The 16,425-nt window shown below is 37.8% G+C and overlaps 1 protein-coding gene across 2 annotated transcripts in view; it reads left to right on the forward strand.

The window, feature by feature from the left end:
• Positions 1 to 59: 59 nt before the first annotated feature.
• The window catches only part of LMBRD2 (LMBR1 domain containing 2), a 29,595-nt gene continuing 13,229 nt past the window's right edge, over positions 60 to 16,425 (forward strand). Inside the window, exons 1-12 of one of the 2 annotated variants that reach the window (XM_040089720.2) lie at positions 60 to 195; positions 6,943 to 7,169; positions 7,598 to 7,677; positions 10,362 to 10,457; positions 11,275 to 11,442; positions 12,295 to 12,505; positions 13,345 to 13,419; positions 13,764 to 13,877; positions 14,481 to 14,664; positions 14,988 to 15,169; positions 15,883 to 16,016; positions 16,228 to 16,333. In XM_040089720.2, the coding sequence (XP_039945654.1) occupies positions 6,996 to 7,169; positions 7,598 to 7,677; positions 10,362 to 10,457; positions 11,275 to 11,442; positions 12,295 to 12,505; positions 13,345 to 13,419; positions 13,764 to 13,877; positions 14,481 to 14,664; positions 14,988 to 15,169; positions 15,883 to 16,016; positions 16,228 to 16,333 (1,524 nt within the window). In that variant the 5' untranslated portion in view covers positions 60 to 195; positions 6,943 to 6,995. Of the gene's footprint in view, positions 196 to 229; positions 369 to 6,942; positions 7,170 to 7,597; positions 7,678 to 10,361; positions 10,458 to 11,274; positions 11,443 to 12,294; positions 12,506 to 13,344; positions 13,420 to 13,763; positions 13,878 to 14,480; positions 14,665 to 14,987; positions 15,170 to 15,882; positions 16,017 to 16,227; positions 16,334 to 16,425 lie in introns of those variants that run through there. The other variant, XM_040089722.2, reaches the window with a different exon arrangement.

Below are 16,425 nucleotides of genomic sequence, written 5' to 3' on the forward strand. Positions count from 1 at the left end.
TCGCAGTCCTCTGCCCGCCCGGGGCGGGGCTGTGCCGGGCCGGCGGCGGAAGGCGGCGAATGGCGGCGGCTCCGATGCGGAAGAAGCCGGGAGCGGCCGCCGCTCCTTACGCCACGCTATGAGCCCGGTGCCGGCCGGGATGGCAGGCGGCGGAGCCCCGCGGGGGACGCGGCGCTGAGCGGCGGCTCGGCCGAGGTGAGGCGGCGGTGGGCGGGACGCGGGGCCGGGCGGAGCAGGGCCGCAGATGCCGAGTCACGGCCGGACCGGTTCTCTTGAACCAGGCGAGAGCCGGGTGGGAAGCGGCAGCCCCCGGACACGTCCCCTGTGGCAAGGACGCGGAGGGAAGGATGGTCGCGGGGCAGTGCTGGGTGAGGGCGGTCGGCGCGTTCTTTTCCAGGCTCTCATCCCGGGTATTGCCCCCTCGTCAGGGACTCCGAGCACGTAGCGCGGGGCGGTGCTGGTTCCGTGTCCGTGGAGCTCAGTGCTGTGCCGCACAGGCCTGTGCGCACACGGCCGGGCGGGGAGCGCTGGCGCATTTCACCGTGGAAGGTTTTCTCTGGGAACACCTGCCCTTGTGTGACTGGTCCTGACCCTCACCATGCTAGTTCAAACCCTGCAGTCTTTCCACACCGGGTTTCACTGCCCGCGGGACTTTCAGCAATGCAGCTCTTCCTGCGTTTTTTTCCCCCCAAACTGCTTGTTTTGAAATTGGTGGGAATGGAGAACTAATTCTGAACACACCTACAACCCCGCTCTTAGTCGACCACTTGCTTGCAAATGCTCTCCTTTGTTTACTGCGTAACAATGGAGAGAGGTGCCTGCAAAATTGAGGGTGGTGAGAGAATCCGTGGCAAAGACTACACAACTTTAAGTCATACACAGAGAATGATGTGACTCAAATTGACATTCATATAATCTTTTAAAAAGTTGTTGTTTTGGGTTTTTTTACCGTTTCCAGTTTTAACTTAAGTCATGGAACAGTTGTTGAAAGATTATTTAAGCAGATAATCAAATTAAAAAGAAGTGGAGTTCTGGTTAAAAAAAAAAAAAAGCTGAGTTTATTTCACCTTTTCTGCAGCCCCTTTTTTCTTCGTGAATCATGTCACTCATCTTTCTTAATGTATGGGAAATTGAAAGATGATTTTGTGGAAAATCCAAGTGTTTTTTACAATCTGGAAATTAACAAATAGCCTGTTTGCCTGCATTCAGTGTTAGGGCGGTAGTCATGTGACTGTCTTACTGACACCTGCTTTCTGTGAGTGCATTAGTCTGGTAGCCCAGATAGTGATTTCTATTCTTTTTTTAGGTTCTGTACAGTGCTTGCATTTGATTCTATTTCAGTTCCTCCAATAAGTGAGTTATCTTCTTCTGTGTGTTATTTTCAGCATACTTCCCTAAACTGTTTGACACCTTCAGCTTCTGTGGTACTTAATATATTAAAAATTGGACTTGATCTTGGAGATCTTTTGTAACCTTAATGATTCTGTGATCTTTTAGTAGAGGACAAGGCAGCACCATGTAAGCAAATGAGCTTGCCATGGTTTTGTACTGATGGTCCCTGCTTGCTTATGCATACAAAAATCTTATTGTTCCTTGGTCAAGCATTTGTCTTGCATTTAGTGCTACTGTGTGGAACCTAGTCTTCTGCAAAATCGAGAGACTACTGCCATTTTGAGTGGTGTCAGCACAGCATTTTATTTCTTAATTAGAAGATACAAAATGTGTTTCCCTAAATATTGATCTATTATCAATTAAATGTTTAGTCAATTTAAATTTTTTCTTCATTGCAAAATAGCTGAACTGTCAGGTACTAATAAAGTATCAGTCAATACACAGACTAACTAGAGTATCTTAGAAAAACAAAGCCATGCAAATTGCTTTCTTCATTAATCTCAGGTTGTTTCTCTCATACAGTGCAATCAGATCATACCTCTGAATGGTATTCTTGGGCAGTTTGTGGCTATTTTCTTTCTTTAGATATCTTTCTCACTGTACAGAGATAATGCCGGTCTTTGTTGTCTGTTTGTAAATACTTACTATTTCTCCCAGATGTAAGGGGTAATGTGTAATAATAAAAATAAACAGAAAAACCCAAACCAACCGACTAACCAAAGAAAACCCACAATGCCATCTTTCCTGTAAACCTGAAACCAACCTAAAAGAAATCCCCACAACACACTGTGCAGGCTTGGATATTAAAATGGCTGAAGAGGCTATTTGTGTTGTTGCTTTGTTCTTGTTCTTCTCTGAGTTCTGAAATGTAAGTTTTCCCATTTTGTTGTTTTAAGATGCAAGTGTCAAGGGCTCTTGGTGTGGGGCAGTTCTGTCAGTACTAAAGGCTGTAATCTACTACTACATAGCTGTAGAGTGAGGTCTTTATGATTCTTAGCAGCATAATTTTGCCGAGCAGGGTAGGCTTCAGAAACCAAACACTAGGGATATTTTTTGCCAAGTGAAATTTACTGGTAGAACCTCAGTAAGAACTAGCAGATTATTCCCTGACAGAAAGGCAGAAGGTCATCATTGAGCTGGCCATTGATATATTGCTGGAGATGGCAGCTTTTGTACTTGCAGGTGAGTTGTGAATTCGCCTGGAGGTGAGAGATGCTGTTTTTCAGGGTGGTTTTTTTTGTGGTGTTTTTTTTTTGTGGTGGTTTTTTTTGTGGTTTTTTTGTTTGTTTGTTTGTTTGGGGGTTTTTTTGGTTTTTTTTTGTTTTTTTGTTGTTTTTTTGTTTGTTTGTTTGTTTTGTTTTGTTTTGTTTTGTTTTGTTTTGTTTTTGGTACGTTATGGCTCTCCATTCTGTCCCTGACTGTCTCTGATAATCCCTTTCATAGCTTGGCAACTTTTTTGGTGGTTTCTTTGGTTTGGAAAACCTTAAGGTTTTCTTAAGATGTAATTATGATCTTTAAAAATATGAACTAAGGCTGCTTGGTTTTTCAGGTGTTTCAGCTGAAATACCCAAAATCTCTAGAAATGCAGCTTTTTCAAATATGTTTGATCTCTACCTGAGAATGCTTGAAGAACAAGAAAAAAGTCTTTAGTATTGTAGAAATATCTGAGATACCAGACAGGAAAACTGGAAGCATGATGGCTGTCTTTATTAGTAATGTTTGAAGGGATAGGGAGAGCTACAGATTGTCAGACTCCTCTTCCTTTTGAATTCCTGAAAAAAAAAATCTGGCACTAAAGCTATTTGTAAGTACAAAGAATATAATAGGCAAGTAAAAGACAGTATCAATTTGTCAAGGACAAATATTTGAAGTAATCTAATCTGTTTCAGTAATGACTGATACCCCTACTCTATACAAGAAGATCAATTTATAATCTTAGATATTGCTTAGTAGGACTTTGATTCTGTTCCTTAGGTTGTTTTTGCTTTGGAAAGAAATCCGGAAAGAGCCGCTCTTGTGGCTAAGGAGACCATTCCCTTGTCATATACTTTTAATGATTTTCAGAGTTTCCCTAATAGAATAGCATGACAATTAAAACTATAGAAGGCACATAACTGTGAGATTCCAGGTCTTTCTGAGAGTGGTAGTGTAAATAAAAATACCTTAAAGATTTGGAAACCTGGCGGGGGAGGGGGGGCGAGGGTGGCAAGTGGAAACAGGTGCAGCTGAGTGGGGTTTTGTGCCTGTGTTAAGCAGGAGCAATCAACCACAGACATACAGGATAGAGAAAATAGTGCTGTTCCCTAGAGGGAAAGAATTTGGAGGCCTTAAAAAAAGCTGAATTTGTGAAGGAAACATTCTGTTATCCTATTTATGTTTTCTAGTAAGGCATGTGAAGCAGTGTTTATCCTCTGTTCAGGCCTCCTTGGGCATTTGCTGGGAGACCAGGGGAATCCTTCATAGATAAACTTTACTCTTTCTAACCCTTCTTTAAGAATATATTATTGGAGTGTCTTTGTTAAATTTGGTTCTGTATTAAAGCTCTAAATAAGTGTGGGTTTTTCATTCTCTGCTGTTTTTCCTTTAGTAACCTGAGATTTCTGTACCAGTCAAGAGTAGTTCATTTGTAATGTAGATGTCATGAGTGCAGTTACTCTTATGTTGGCAGGGTAATTTAATACTGTTGATAATAGGGAGTCTAGCATAGAAGGGGAATTAAGCCTGAACTGAGCCCTTTATGGTGCATGCAGAGTTAGTAGCTGGGTAAAATTAAGAACTTAACTGGTTTTGTCTGTGTCTGAAAAGAAGCAGGAAGATCCTAAGCTAATGCAAGAGTGTGTCCTTGTGTTCTAAGTTGCACTTCCCATGCCAGTGTTTTGGCTTTTAATCTTGATTTTTTTAATCTGTAGTTGCCTGGTTGTTCAGAAACAGTACGCCAATAAATACTTCTCCATTCCTGGTGAACACTCTTGTTACTTTGTCACTGCTTTAATAGGAGCATCTTCTGAGCCGTTGAAGGTTGTGCAGTGCAAGAGAGTTCTTCTGAAGTAGTTATTTCAGGATATTTTTTTAGCGATTCTGGAATTTCAGCCAGCTGATACTAGGCAGCTTTATGCCAATAGTGAGATGGCTGTCTAAATAAAGTGATGAAACAGGATGATAGGTAAGGAGCTTATCTTTCTTTGAGCTAACAACAAGGTTCAGTGAGTGGTAAATGCTGCTTTCCACAGGAAGGCATAGCTTTAGCCTGCAGTAATGTATTTTAAGGCCTGATTCTAGTAGCACAGGACCCAGATAGGTCTGCACTGTTGGGTTGGATTTAGTTCACCATAAGAGCTCCTCTCAAGCATTGCATTTCTCACTTCGTGGATTTTCTTCCATTTAGTCTTTCTATGTGGAGAGCTGGTTTTAAATTGTTTCTGTCTAAAAATTTTAAACTGTTATTTTGAAAATGTGTGTACATTAATTCAAAATAACTATTATTAGTCTGTCTTTTGAAAAAACAGGCAAAATTTTTGTGTTTTGTGATTAAAATAGGAACTAGAGAATAACATAAAGATGTAGTTTATTGATAACTGCAAAGTCAGTTTTGTATTTGAAAGTGAGTTAAGTTGTGGTAGGAGTCACTTCCGTCTTTATTTTAGCATATTCAGTACGTTTTTATAATACTTCTGGAAGTACCCTTATGATAGTAGCTGAGTGCAGCATCTTGCACGAAAACTTTTTACCTTCTGTTTTGGTAGAAGCTTTTTAGGTGTGACTGTAATAAAACTTTGTGACTAATGAAGTGATTGCTGTATAATTTTTTTGTTTACATGGCAAAAGGTGTGGCTGTAATGGGCATGAAAAGCCACATGCCTGATAGCAGTGCCGTAATGAAGCTGGTACATACTTGTTTTGTTATTTTTGCTTCTGTGGAATTTGCTGCTATACTGTAAATACAAAAGACTCTCCTGAGGAAACAAGAATGGTACAATAGAACTGTCAAGGACTTTCTTTGAATAAATGATTCAGAAATGGGTGAGATATCTTGAGTTTTTAATGTACAAATGATCTAGCTAAAGTAGAGACAGATAGTATGGGGATAGTTTGTCCTGATGGAAGTGTTGATGGTTTGATAAACATTTTTGATGAAAGGCAGAAGAGAAAAAGTGTGTGGATCTTTGACTAGAAACAGGAAGGTAACTTGAGTTATTTTCAGAATACAGAATGCTCTGTGTGTCACAGCTAATATGGTGTAAACTGACTGCTCTTACTATTTGAAATTCAAATGTGGAAGTAGAAAATGAGGAGAAACAAATTTCATTGGGAAAAGGAAAGTCACAGAAAAATTGTTTCTCTGTGTTCTCAAGGTAGTAATAGCATCACAAACTTCTGATTTTTTTTTTAGTGTAAATAAGAGAGTTTTCACTGCTTAGTATTCTCAAGCATAACAGGATCTGCTTAAGCAGTTTACTGAGAAATTAGTAAAAGAAGCGGTTCACTTTACCAAGTTCTAAGGAGATTTAAAAGTAAGCAGAGTGGAATTTCAGTAATAGCATTTCTTTTAAATCTTCAGAAAAGTGAAAGTACTGGAAGTTTTAACAGCAAAGCCAAAGCAAAAACTATTTCACTTAAATCAAAGTAGCTAAATGTTAATCTTGATGGAGAGGCATGTCAGACTAGCCACAGTAATTAACTTTATATTTTTAATAATGCAAAAATGCCTGTGGTAAAGTTATGCTTATTAAAAAGGTCTGAAGCAGTTTAAATAAAAATGTAACAAATCAGTGAAATTTTCTGTAATGGATTTGTGCAGCTCACTTTACCTTTGCATAATAGCTTGTCTGTATGAACTTTCTTACAGCAGTACTGACTGTAACTATAACTAAACACAAAAGGACAAGCGAAACAAAAATATATCATGGCTAACTGTACCAAATTAATTGAGAAATCAATTGTTTTTCTAAAGCGCAGGAGGAATAGGAAGATGAATTGAAATTCTTGAAATTTCAAACGTAAAAGAGGTATATTACAAGTAGACTGACACACTTTACTATGTTTTTATGCTCTATTAACTCTTATATGCAGACTTTAAATGTGTATTTGAGGTACGCTCCATTACAAAAGTTGTTCATTATCTATTCAGAAACATTTAATTTAAACATTTAACCTTTTTTAAAAGTTAGTTGATTACTCCTAAAAGGAGGAAAAAAAGCAGAATAGATTTTCATCTTGAAATTTGTGCTGGACCTAAAGTTGGGGTAGTAGTTCAAGGACAGAGATTTGCCTCCTGGGTCTGTTGTATATCAAGATGATGAACAGGAGTTGTCTTCATACGTTCCTGGAAATGATAGCATTGGAATGACATATTTTGATTTCTTCAGAGGGCTTCAGGGCATCTTGCTGCAAGTCTTTGGTTTTGTCTGATAAGAATTTTTTGGTCTTGTCTGATAACAATGTGAAGTATGAAAAGTTTGTTAATATGTTTTAAAGTGTCCATTGAACAACTCTTCTGTGTAAATACCTTCCAGAGATGTTAATGTAATGAAATGGCTTTTTGTCTTGCAGTTCTGATCTGCTTTCCCAAGTGAGTGTGGTGTGGCTGGAGCCAACATCTAACAATGAGTGGTGCAGCGCTGGGCCTTGAGATAGTGTTTGTCTTTTTCCTGGCCTTATTCCTGCTTCACCGGTATGGAGACTTCAAGAAACAGCATAGGCTGGTGATCATAGCAACATTATTAGCTTGGTATCTCTGCTTCCTGATTGTATTCATACTGCCTCTGGATGTCAGTACGGTAAGAAATGTGCAGGACTTCCTGCTTAATTGCATCAAATGTGTGTGGTATTTCTCTAAACTAATGATTGCAAAAGACCGACTCTTAGAAACTCTAAAGAAATCTTCCATGTATAATCTTAATAAATTAAACATGACAATGTCTTGTGTTTATAATTAATTTTACTTTTTGTTGGTCTCATGAGATAACAAATCTATTTCAAACATTTTTAAATTTCATTATTTGTTTTAATCTGTTTAGGCAGCATAAGGACACTTTCAGCATTTTACTTACTTGACTGCAGATTGCATGTTGATTTGAATGTTTATTGGTATAATTAATTCCAAATGTAAACCTGGAGTACAGGAAATGTCATTAAAATAGGACTTACTGCTTTTAAATAAGTATTATACCTCTTTGGTCACTGATATAAATAAAATGTCTTTTAGACTATATATAATCGATGCAAACTTGCGGTTAACTCCAGTCCTGCAGAAAGTAATGGCTCTTACGTTACTCTTGCTCCAAGGTATGACCTACATGTCTTTTCCTTTAAACTATATTTTATATTCTTTTTTTAATTGATAGGAGCATATTCTGTTTTTAACACCAATAAATGTTATCTGTGTAATGCAAAATTTGAAATTTGTACATATATAGGACAGTGGGGGAAAAGATGATGGAAACTGGATCTTTATCTGCTGGTAGCAATTACATAGTAATTATATAGAAATGGTAGCTGATTACTGAACTATTCTTTTTTTGTGTTACTAGACTCCTTTGTTTTTGTTAAAGCAATAGGACTAAGCTTTTGAGCAGTCCTAGTTATGAGGAGAGACTTGGATGAATGTTGATCCTTTACAATCTTAAAGACTTTAAACCTGAAAATCCAATTTTATACCTTTAATTTATACCATATGAATGAAATTAACTGCTTGTCTTTTATGTCAGGGGCATATCTAATTGCTTCTTATAATTACATATATATGTAATTGCAGTCAATCTGAAATACACTGTATTCCACCAAAGTAATGATAGCCTGCTAGTTGTGTCCTCGCAGGAAGAAAATAATCCCTAAACATGGAGAAGCAGACTAACATGGGCTCTTTCCATGGCTGCTCATCCATTAGTATGCACTGGCTGTTTCCTAATGTAATTGATGTGTGCGGTGTAGTTATCTGTAAGATGATCAGAGCCTTTAAGATGTCAGTTGATGTCTGTGCAAAGTATTGGTAGCTTTGCTGCACCAAAGTGGGGCCTGGAAGAAAGGTGAACTGGTAAAACGACAGGCGTAGTCACACAGTATTGCACCCTATACTTGAGACCACCCAGTGGATGTTAGTTAAACCTATTTAATTATATACAAAATTTGAAAACTATTCAGTAATCTTTCAGTTTACCTATATGCTGTGTCTCTCTCTCGGAGCCCCCTGGCTCTGTTTTTGCCTTGCCTAGCTTGAGAGAGAAACTACAGCTGGAAGGATTTTTCCCTCAGGGTCCCAAAGATCCCAGAGTGGCTAGAACCTTTTCCTTTAGAGAGAGCAGGTGTCCATCAATGGCAAAAGGAAAGAGTCTGCCCTTGGTCCGGGGGGAAATCAGGGCTTTATTCAGTTTGTGGTCCTGCCCCTGCAGGGTCCGGTGCCCAGTCCAGTCCCTGTCCCAAGAGAAAGATCCAAGTCCTTCTCCTGGCTTTTATCCAGGGGGAAGAGGCTAGAGGCAGGGACAAGCCCCTACCCAATCAGGGACAAGGTGGGAGTGGAACAGAGTTGGATTACATTGTAGTGTAGGAGAATAGGTGGGGAAAAGGAGCAGGGACAAATTTCGGGATGATACATTTTCCAGGGGATACAGAAGAAACCATTACAAAACCCAGTATAAAAATGAAGTACAATATAAACCCAAATAATGCACAACAACACCTATAGCTTCAGACAAACTTTTTTTCATCGAGTCACAGAATGGTTCGGGTTGGAAGGGAACTTAAAGATCATCCACTTTCAGTCCCCTTCCAGGGGCAGGGACACTTCCCATTTAGCTTGGTTGCTCACAGCCTCTTCCCACCTGGCCTTGAATACTGTCAGCAGCGGAGCATCCACAGCTTCTCTGGGCAACCTGTGCCAGTGCCTCACCACCATCACAGTGAAGATTTTCTTCCTAATCTCTAATTTAAATCTGCCCTATGTCAGTTGAAAACCATTGTCTTGTCACTGTGCCCATATAAAAACTCCCTTTCCCAGCCTTTTATAAGCCCCCTTTAGGTACTGGAAGGCACTGTAAGGTCTCCTGGTGCCTTCTTTTCTCCAGGTTTAACAACCTCTGCTCACTCAGCCTGTCTTCATAGGAGAGGTGCTGAAATCTTTAGTGGTACTACCTGTTATGTTAGCTTAATTTGATACTTTTGAAAATACTTAGGCTGTGCACATAAAAACTTACAACTCGGGCTTAACTAGTTTCACCTGGAAAACACCAATTATTTCTCATTAGGTAATCCTATCTAAGTTGACTTTATTGCCTCTTGACTCACCCTTGCTTCATTACCCAGACAGGCGTGTGGGGTAAAAACCAAACTGCCTTAGGGGTAGATGGATGCCTTGTCCTTTAATTTTTTTTTCCTTTTTTTTTTTTTTTTTTTTTCCCTGAAAGGATTCATATGACTTTTCTAGTCTTCTGAAGTGAACACTGCCTGTCAGAAGAGTATTAGCTTACTAAATCAAAATTTATATATGACTGACTTTTTCCAGCTGGGTGGCAGAAGAAACAGCTAATACATTCTTTGTATGACTAAGCACTCTAGATGATGATATGCCTAGATATTTTTTTTAAAACCTGCTGCACTAACTAAAGTTTAATGCTTCTCTGTCTAAACAAATGTTCTTTCTGTGCATGAAATAATTACTACTGAAAACCAGAAGCTGTAACCTTTAAATGCTTCATTGAATAGTCCTCTTCAGTCTTTGAGCTTCTGGGTGTTTTTTCTCTAAGACAGATGTTCTGTCCAGATACATTATTTGTGGTTAGGAGAATGATAAATAATTTTAAGTGATCATTCAGTTTATTTACTCGGGAGATGGTTGATTGTTGACTATGGGCTCGGGTAGTGTTGCACTACTTGTATGTTCTTTCCAAAGACCTGTCTAGATAGGAATTTCTAGAAGATGTTTTTTTATGCTCGTGGTTTTACAACTAACAATAATCTTCTTTACATTGTTACAGCAAGCAAAAATGTTTCAAACCTTGGAGTTATATTCCTGATGGAATTATGCCAATTTTTTGGCGTGTTGTATATTGGACATCTCAGTTTCTAACATGGTAAGTAAGGCAAAAGAATATGGCAAAGACTATGATGTAGTTTTTATGTGGACCATCTTAGGAGTCATACGATTCTTTAAAAATGTGGCAAAGAGCTTTTAAATTGTATGTTATTTAGTTGTGCATTTTCTGTAATAATTACTGTACTAATTTAGGCATATTCTTTTTTTTTTCTTGTTTCCATGTAAGCAAATTTCAGGTGGTGGCAGCCATTTACCCTTGGTTCACTTTTGTAGTTAAAACTAAGCAATTTACACATGTAGGTGTGTATGGATAGATTGAAAAAAAATAAGTTTTAGGCAACCAAATACCAAAATAGTTCCATTAATAATTTGGGTGATTTTTTGCGTAGTATCATAAATTAGTTGATTTTATTGAAAATAATGTATATAGCTTTAGGTATAGCTACAGAAAAAATATGTCTGTGGGGTTTTGGGTTGCTGTGTTTTATTTGGTTTCTGATCAGCCTGTCATCAAATAATTATTTTTGTAGTTGCTCAAGGATATCAGGGTTGGTAGTTATCACAGAATTTTCATAGCAAAGCTAACTGTATTGTTTTTATCTGCAGCTTGTTTAAGGTTTGCCATCAGACAGGTACATCTAGAATAAAAACATCTAAGTAGCTAATTTCTTAGAAGCTTGGGATCTTAAACTTTAACACCCCTGCCTCAGTAACCTGACACTGCTAAAGTACTTTTGTGGAGCGGTTGGTGGTTTGGGTGCTTGGGAGATTTTTTTGATGGGGGTTGGTGGGGTTTTTGTTTTCTTTTTTTTTAATTGGCTGATGTGGTTTTGTTTTGTTTCCTTTTCTCCTAGGATTCTGTTACCTTTCATGCAGTCATATGCTAGATCAGGAGGGTTCTCTATCACTGGAAAGATTAAAACTGCTTTGATTGAGAATGCAATCTATTATGGCACTTACTTGCTGATTTTTGGAGCATTTCTAATATATGTGGCTGTAAACCCAAACTTCAATTTACAATGGTAAGAATAACATTGTAAACACTTCATGAGTTCTTTCAGAATTTTCATGGATAATTGCTTCTGTGGATGAAATTGGTCTTTCTGAAAAAAACTAGTTTTAGCTATAATATTTTACTAGGCAGTTCAAAAGTTATGTAACTTTTTATATGAAAGGAGCTTTTTAAAGTACTTATAGAAATTTGGGGTTTGGGTTTCTGATTTTGGTATAGACAGCAGAGGAATCCTCTTGTATTTACAATGGTGCTTTTTTTCTCCATATGAACACATTTGCAAAGTTAGTGCAGAAACTTCCAATTTTTCAAAACAACTTATTTCAAAAAAATCAGTATTTCCTGTGCAGTTCATCTGAATGCTGTAGAATTTAAAGGTGAAAAGGAAAGTTAAAATATTTGACATCTATAAATTGGTTATAGTCCTCCATACTAGATGGAATACAAATCTGAATACAAATTTCTGAACATGATATTCTGAATACAAATCCTGGGTTCTAAGGCTGTTTCTTACAGTGACTGCCATTATGCTATTTTGACCTCACTTTCTGTAGGTGTGATAAGTTCATGTTGTTTCCTCATGGAACATACTTCTTTAGGAGAATAGTTTGTTTGAGAACAAACAAATTCTTATCTTCCCTCCATAGTGTGCAGAACATGAAAGATACAGGAAAATTGTGGCAGCTTTTAATATGGCCAAGCAGCAGGCCTGGCTCCAGGTAAAAATTTAGGTGATACCAAGTCCATTCCTGTGAACTTGGAAGCCATATTGGTACATACTGATCCTTCGAGGCTGGTTTCTTGCAGGTGGAATAGGAGGATATTGTTTGTTTGCATTTTTAATACTGTTTTGTTTCCTTAGGAACCAGCTTCAGACTATTGGAATAGCTGCTGCAAACACATGGGGTCTGTTCCTTCTTGTGTTGCTTTTGGGTTATGGTTTGGTGGAAATCCCTCGTTCTCACTGGAATGGGGCCAAAAGGGGTTATCTGCTCATGAAGACTTATTTCAAAGCTGCCAAACTGATGACTGAAAAAGCAGATGCAGAGGAGAATTTAGAGGATATTATGGAGGTAAGTAACTAGCTTTCCCTGTGAAAAAAAGTGAAGGCTGCTGTTAGTCGTGTCTGAATTCACTGATGTTGGACAATTGTAGCATGAACTTACTCTAAAATATCTGTAAACTAAGAAAATAATCACAGCGTGCCACTTGATAACACTCATCCTGTGCAAAAGTCAAAAGAGAAATAGTCCTTGTTGTGGTTGAACTTAAAAGTCATAGCAGCTTGATAAGCATTATTTGTTGAGTCTGTTCTTTTACTGACCTTTTTGGAGTAGTACTGGTCACTAACAGCATTTCAGAGTGAGCTTGAACAGTCAGTGTACAGATGCTTCACCAGGGTTCAAACTGTGTACTTTTTTTATACTCTGCCCACAGTGTATTTCTGGAATCCTGAGAAGAGTTTCCAAATTGTACAGCCAAGCTTACATGCTTTTTGAGAAGAGAATATATAGATAATTGCTTTTTTCAAAATTTCTTTTGAGACTCTATTGTTCAATGTCCGTTAGCAATAGGCTCTAATGTAGTTCAAGAACAAAATGGAAATTTAGCTGTTTGAATAGCTATTCCTGGTTCTTCTGCTGGGGTACCATTGCTTGGAATAATATGTGTGAACTGCTGTAGGGTAGGGTGGAAATTTGTTATGTGTCAGTACAGATTTGTAATAGAATCTTCATTCATCCGTAATGCATTTTGAAGAAACTGTTAAAAATGTCCAGGTGGGCTGTCTTTTCCACTTGGGAGTGCTGCAATGCTAATTCACTAGTAAAAATGTATAATTTATGAAAATTTATTTAATTGATGGCTTTAATTTAGCATAGTTAAACTACTCTGTTATTTTTTCTCTCAATAGGAAGTCCGTAAAGTAAGTGAGAGTATCAAATATAACCACCCCTTGAGGAAATGTGTTGATACAATACTGAAAAAGGTAACCAGTTGCTTATCTTCAGCCATAATTATTCAGTTGGGAGGAGGTGCTTCCTGTACATACAGAATACTTGTACATTACATTTTTTTTGCTCTTAACTTAAAATCTCTGTTTGACATCGTCTGAGTTTCTGTTGAGACTGATTTGAAATTCTTTGTGAAATACTTTCTTATGACGCATGTAATTATCAGATGTATTTTGACATAGTGTTGTAGAAAGAGAGAAAAACGTATGCTTAGAGAGAGCTTTTCAGTTGCATGAAATCCCCCAAACTTATACAAATAATTAGCAAAGGCTGCTTGCTACTCTTTTGCCTCCCCGTTAATTTTCCCTTTTCCTTCCAGTGCCCTACTGAGTACCAGGAAAGAATGGGTAGAAACATGGATGATTATGAAGATTTTGATGAAAGACAGAACAGTTATCCCAGTGAAAAAAGTTTGGCCAAACTTCACAAGCAGGTATACTAATAGATGGGAGAATGCTTCACTTATGCTAATGTAGTGAGAGTAAATGCTGGTCAAAGATTTTCAGTGTACTTCAAAATGCTGGTCAAAGATTTTCAGTGCACTTCATCTGTATTGTTGAGTATAGTGGGTTTAAGCTACTTAACAGAAACTTTTGTTAGTAGAAGAAAGCATGGACATTTGATCCCAAGTGATCAAAATTCTGGATGTATATGCAGGGCTCTTTGTGTGGTGTGTCTTAGTAGTGTTGTGGGTGTCCATGAACAAGTCTTGTAATGGTTGATTGACAGTGCTTCTGAAAAAAGAAATTATAGGAAAAGCTTCATATTTACTGAGATGCAAAAATAAAGTGGTAGATTGGGAAAAGTAGGATTTAACTGCTACAGACGGTTTGTGATGAGAGAGCTGCAATACTCAGTAATCATGTGTGTAGTACTTTTATGATTTATGTATTTAGAGAATTCACTACCTGCTTTTTTGAAGATAGAGTCTTTGTGGTTCTGCAGTGCTCACATTTTCAAGGGATTTTTGCCAGGATTTTCTGCCATTTTTTGAAACAAGTACCTTGTAACCTTAATTTCTTGCAATTTATTGTAGGTAATCTATTCAGTGCAGAGACATCGTCGTACACAGGTCCAGTGGCAAATTCTTTTAGAGCAAGCATTTTACCTGGAAGATGTGGCAAAAAATGAAAGCAGTGCAACTCGACAGTTTGTTCATACCTTTCATTCCCAGGAACCAGAAAATAAAATTATTCAGTACTTCTATACACCAACGGTTGGTAAGTGCTGTCATGCAGATTTTGAGGATGTTAAGGTATAACTGATAACATTCTGTAACAAGAACCAATTATTTTATTTAAAAGTTCATCTGCAGCAGAGGGAAGCAAGTCTGCAATATTAATGCATTAATGAATTGAATTAGCTACCAGATACTAATTTATGCTCTTGGCCACAAGCCTCAGTTTTATTTACAAATTCAGTAGCAATTATGTGTTGCAATAAAGCAATAGCAAACTTTGAAGCCTTTTGTGAGGGAGTTCTGTTTCTGGTTGTGTAATTTTCATTAACCTGTTCCAGATACGTGTATGTTTGTTTTTTCCAGAGTGGTACTGGGAATGCCTTCTCCGACCATGGTTTTACAGAGTGCTTGCAGTTGTGCTAGCCACATTCTCTGTAATTGTTGTGTGGTCAGAGTGCACATTTTTCAGCACAAAACCAGTTCTGTCACTATTTGCGGTTTTCATACAGCTGGCAGAGAAGACATATAATTATATATACATAGAGGTAAGCTGGAGATAATCACATGAAAAAAATATTTTCAGATCAATGCTTACGATAACAGCAGTAGATAAAAGAATAAAAAATAAATCTCTAAATAAATCTGTCAACTTTCACCAAGTCTTTAAATATATGGAACTCAGCTTTGTTTCTGTGGAGGAAGTCTGCCTTTTGCCACTTGTTAAAACACTCAAATACCAGGTGAAGGCATGACCCAGCTGGCCTGAATATCATGTGTAGAGTAATTACTGAAGCACTAGCTTGGAGCGTAGGTGTTAATTAGACTTTCTGTCTAATCAGCCATGTGTATGACCTCAGTTTCCTAAACAGGAATTTGTGGATGACCAGGAATCCAGTAACAGGTGTAGCTAGCATATGTGTGCACAAATTTATCAGTAAAGATACTGAGCTGAAAAGTTGCAGTATACTTAGGAGAGGCTTATTTGAAAATGCTTGGATTTATGCCTTTTTTTGTGGGAAGAAGTGCCAGAGCAGTCTTAGTAATTATTGAGGCAATTACAGCAATTTTATTTACATTAACAAGAAGTAGTAGAATGTTTCTAGCGCCAACTGAGTTAGCTTATATGTAGAATGTTATAATTATCATTTCCAGTTTAAGTTGTTCTGAAGAACATGTGACAGGCTATCTGCTGAACACATTAAAACCTTTAATGGAGTTCTACATTTAAAGAACTTAACCACACTTTTTTTCCCCCTAGATGGCCTGCTTTCTTACAATCTTTTTCCTAAGTATCTGTGTTTACTCTACTGTCTTCAGGATCCGTGTATTTAATTATTATTACTTAGCTTCACATCATCAGACAGATGCATACAGTCTGCTTTTCAGTGGCATGTGAGTATTTGGTATATGTTTTGCAGGTGTTCTATCAAATACTGCATTGAAAATGTCCATGAAACTTCCATTTACACTCTTCTATTTGTCATTTACTACACGTATAATTCCTAATGAGCTCTACATCATTCTTCTATGTTAGACCCAGTTATGATTTTGTAGGTAATGTAAGAAACTCTTGTAAATGCTGTTGCCTCTCGTATTTGTACAGGTTATTTTGCCGTCTTACTCCACCATTGTGCTTGAACTTTCTGGGCTTGACCCATATGGATGCAACAATCTCTCACAAAAACACTCAGCCAACTGCTTATACATCTGTAAGTAAGAAAATGTGGGTTTGAGCTTTCAATAAGGTTTGGAGAACAGGTAGGGTATTTTTAAATACATCTTACAGTGAGATTCAGATATT

This window comes from Hirundo rustica, chromosome Z (genome assembly GCF_015227805.2).
Source record: "Hirundo rustica isolate bHirRus1 chromosome Z, bHirRus1.pri.v3, whole genome shotgun sequence".
NCBI lineage: Eukaryota > Metazoa > Chordata > Aves > Passeriformes > Hirundinidae > Hirundo > Hirundo rustica.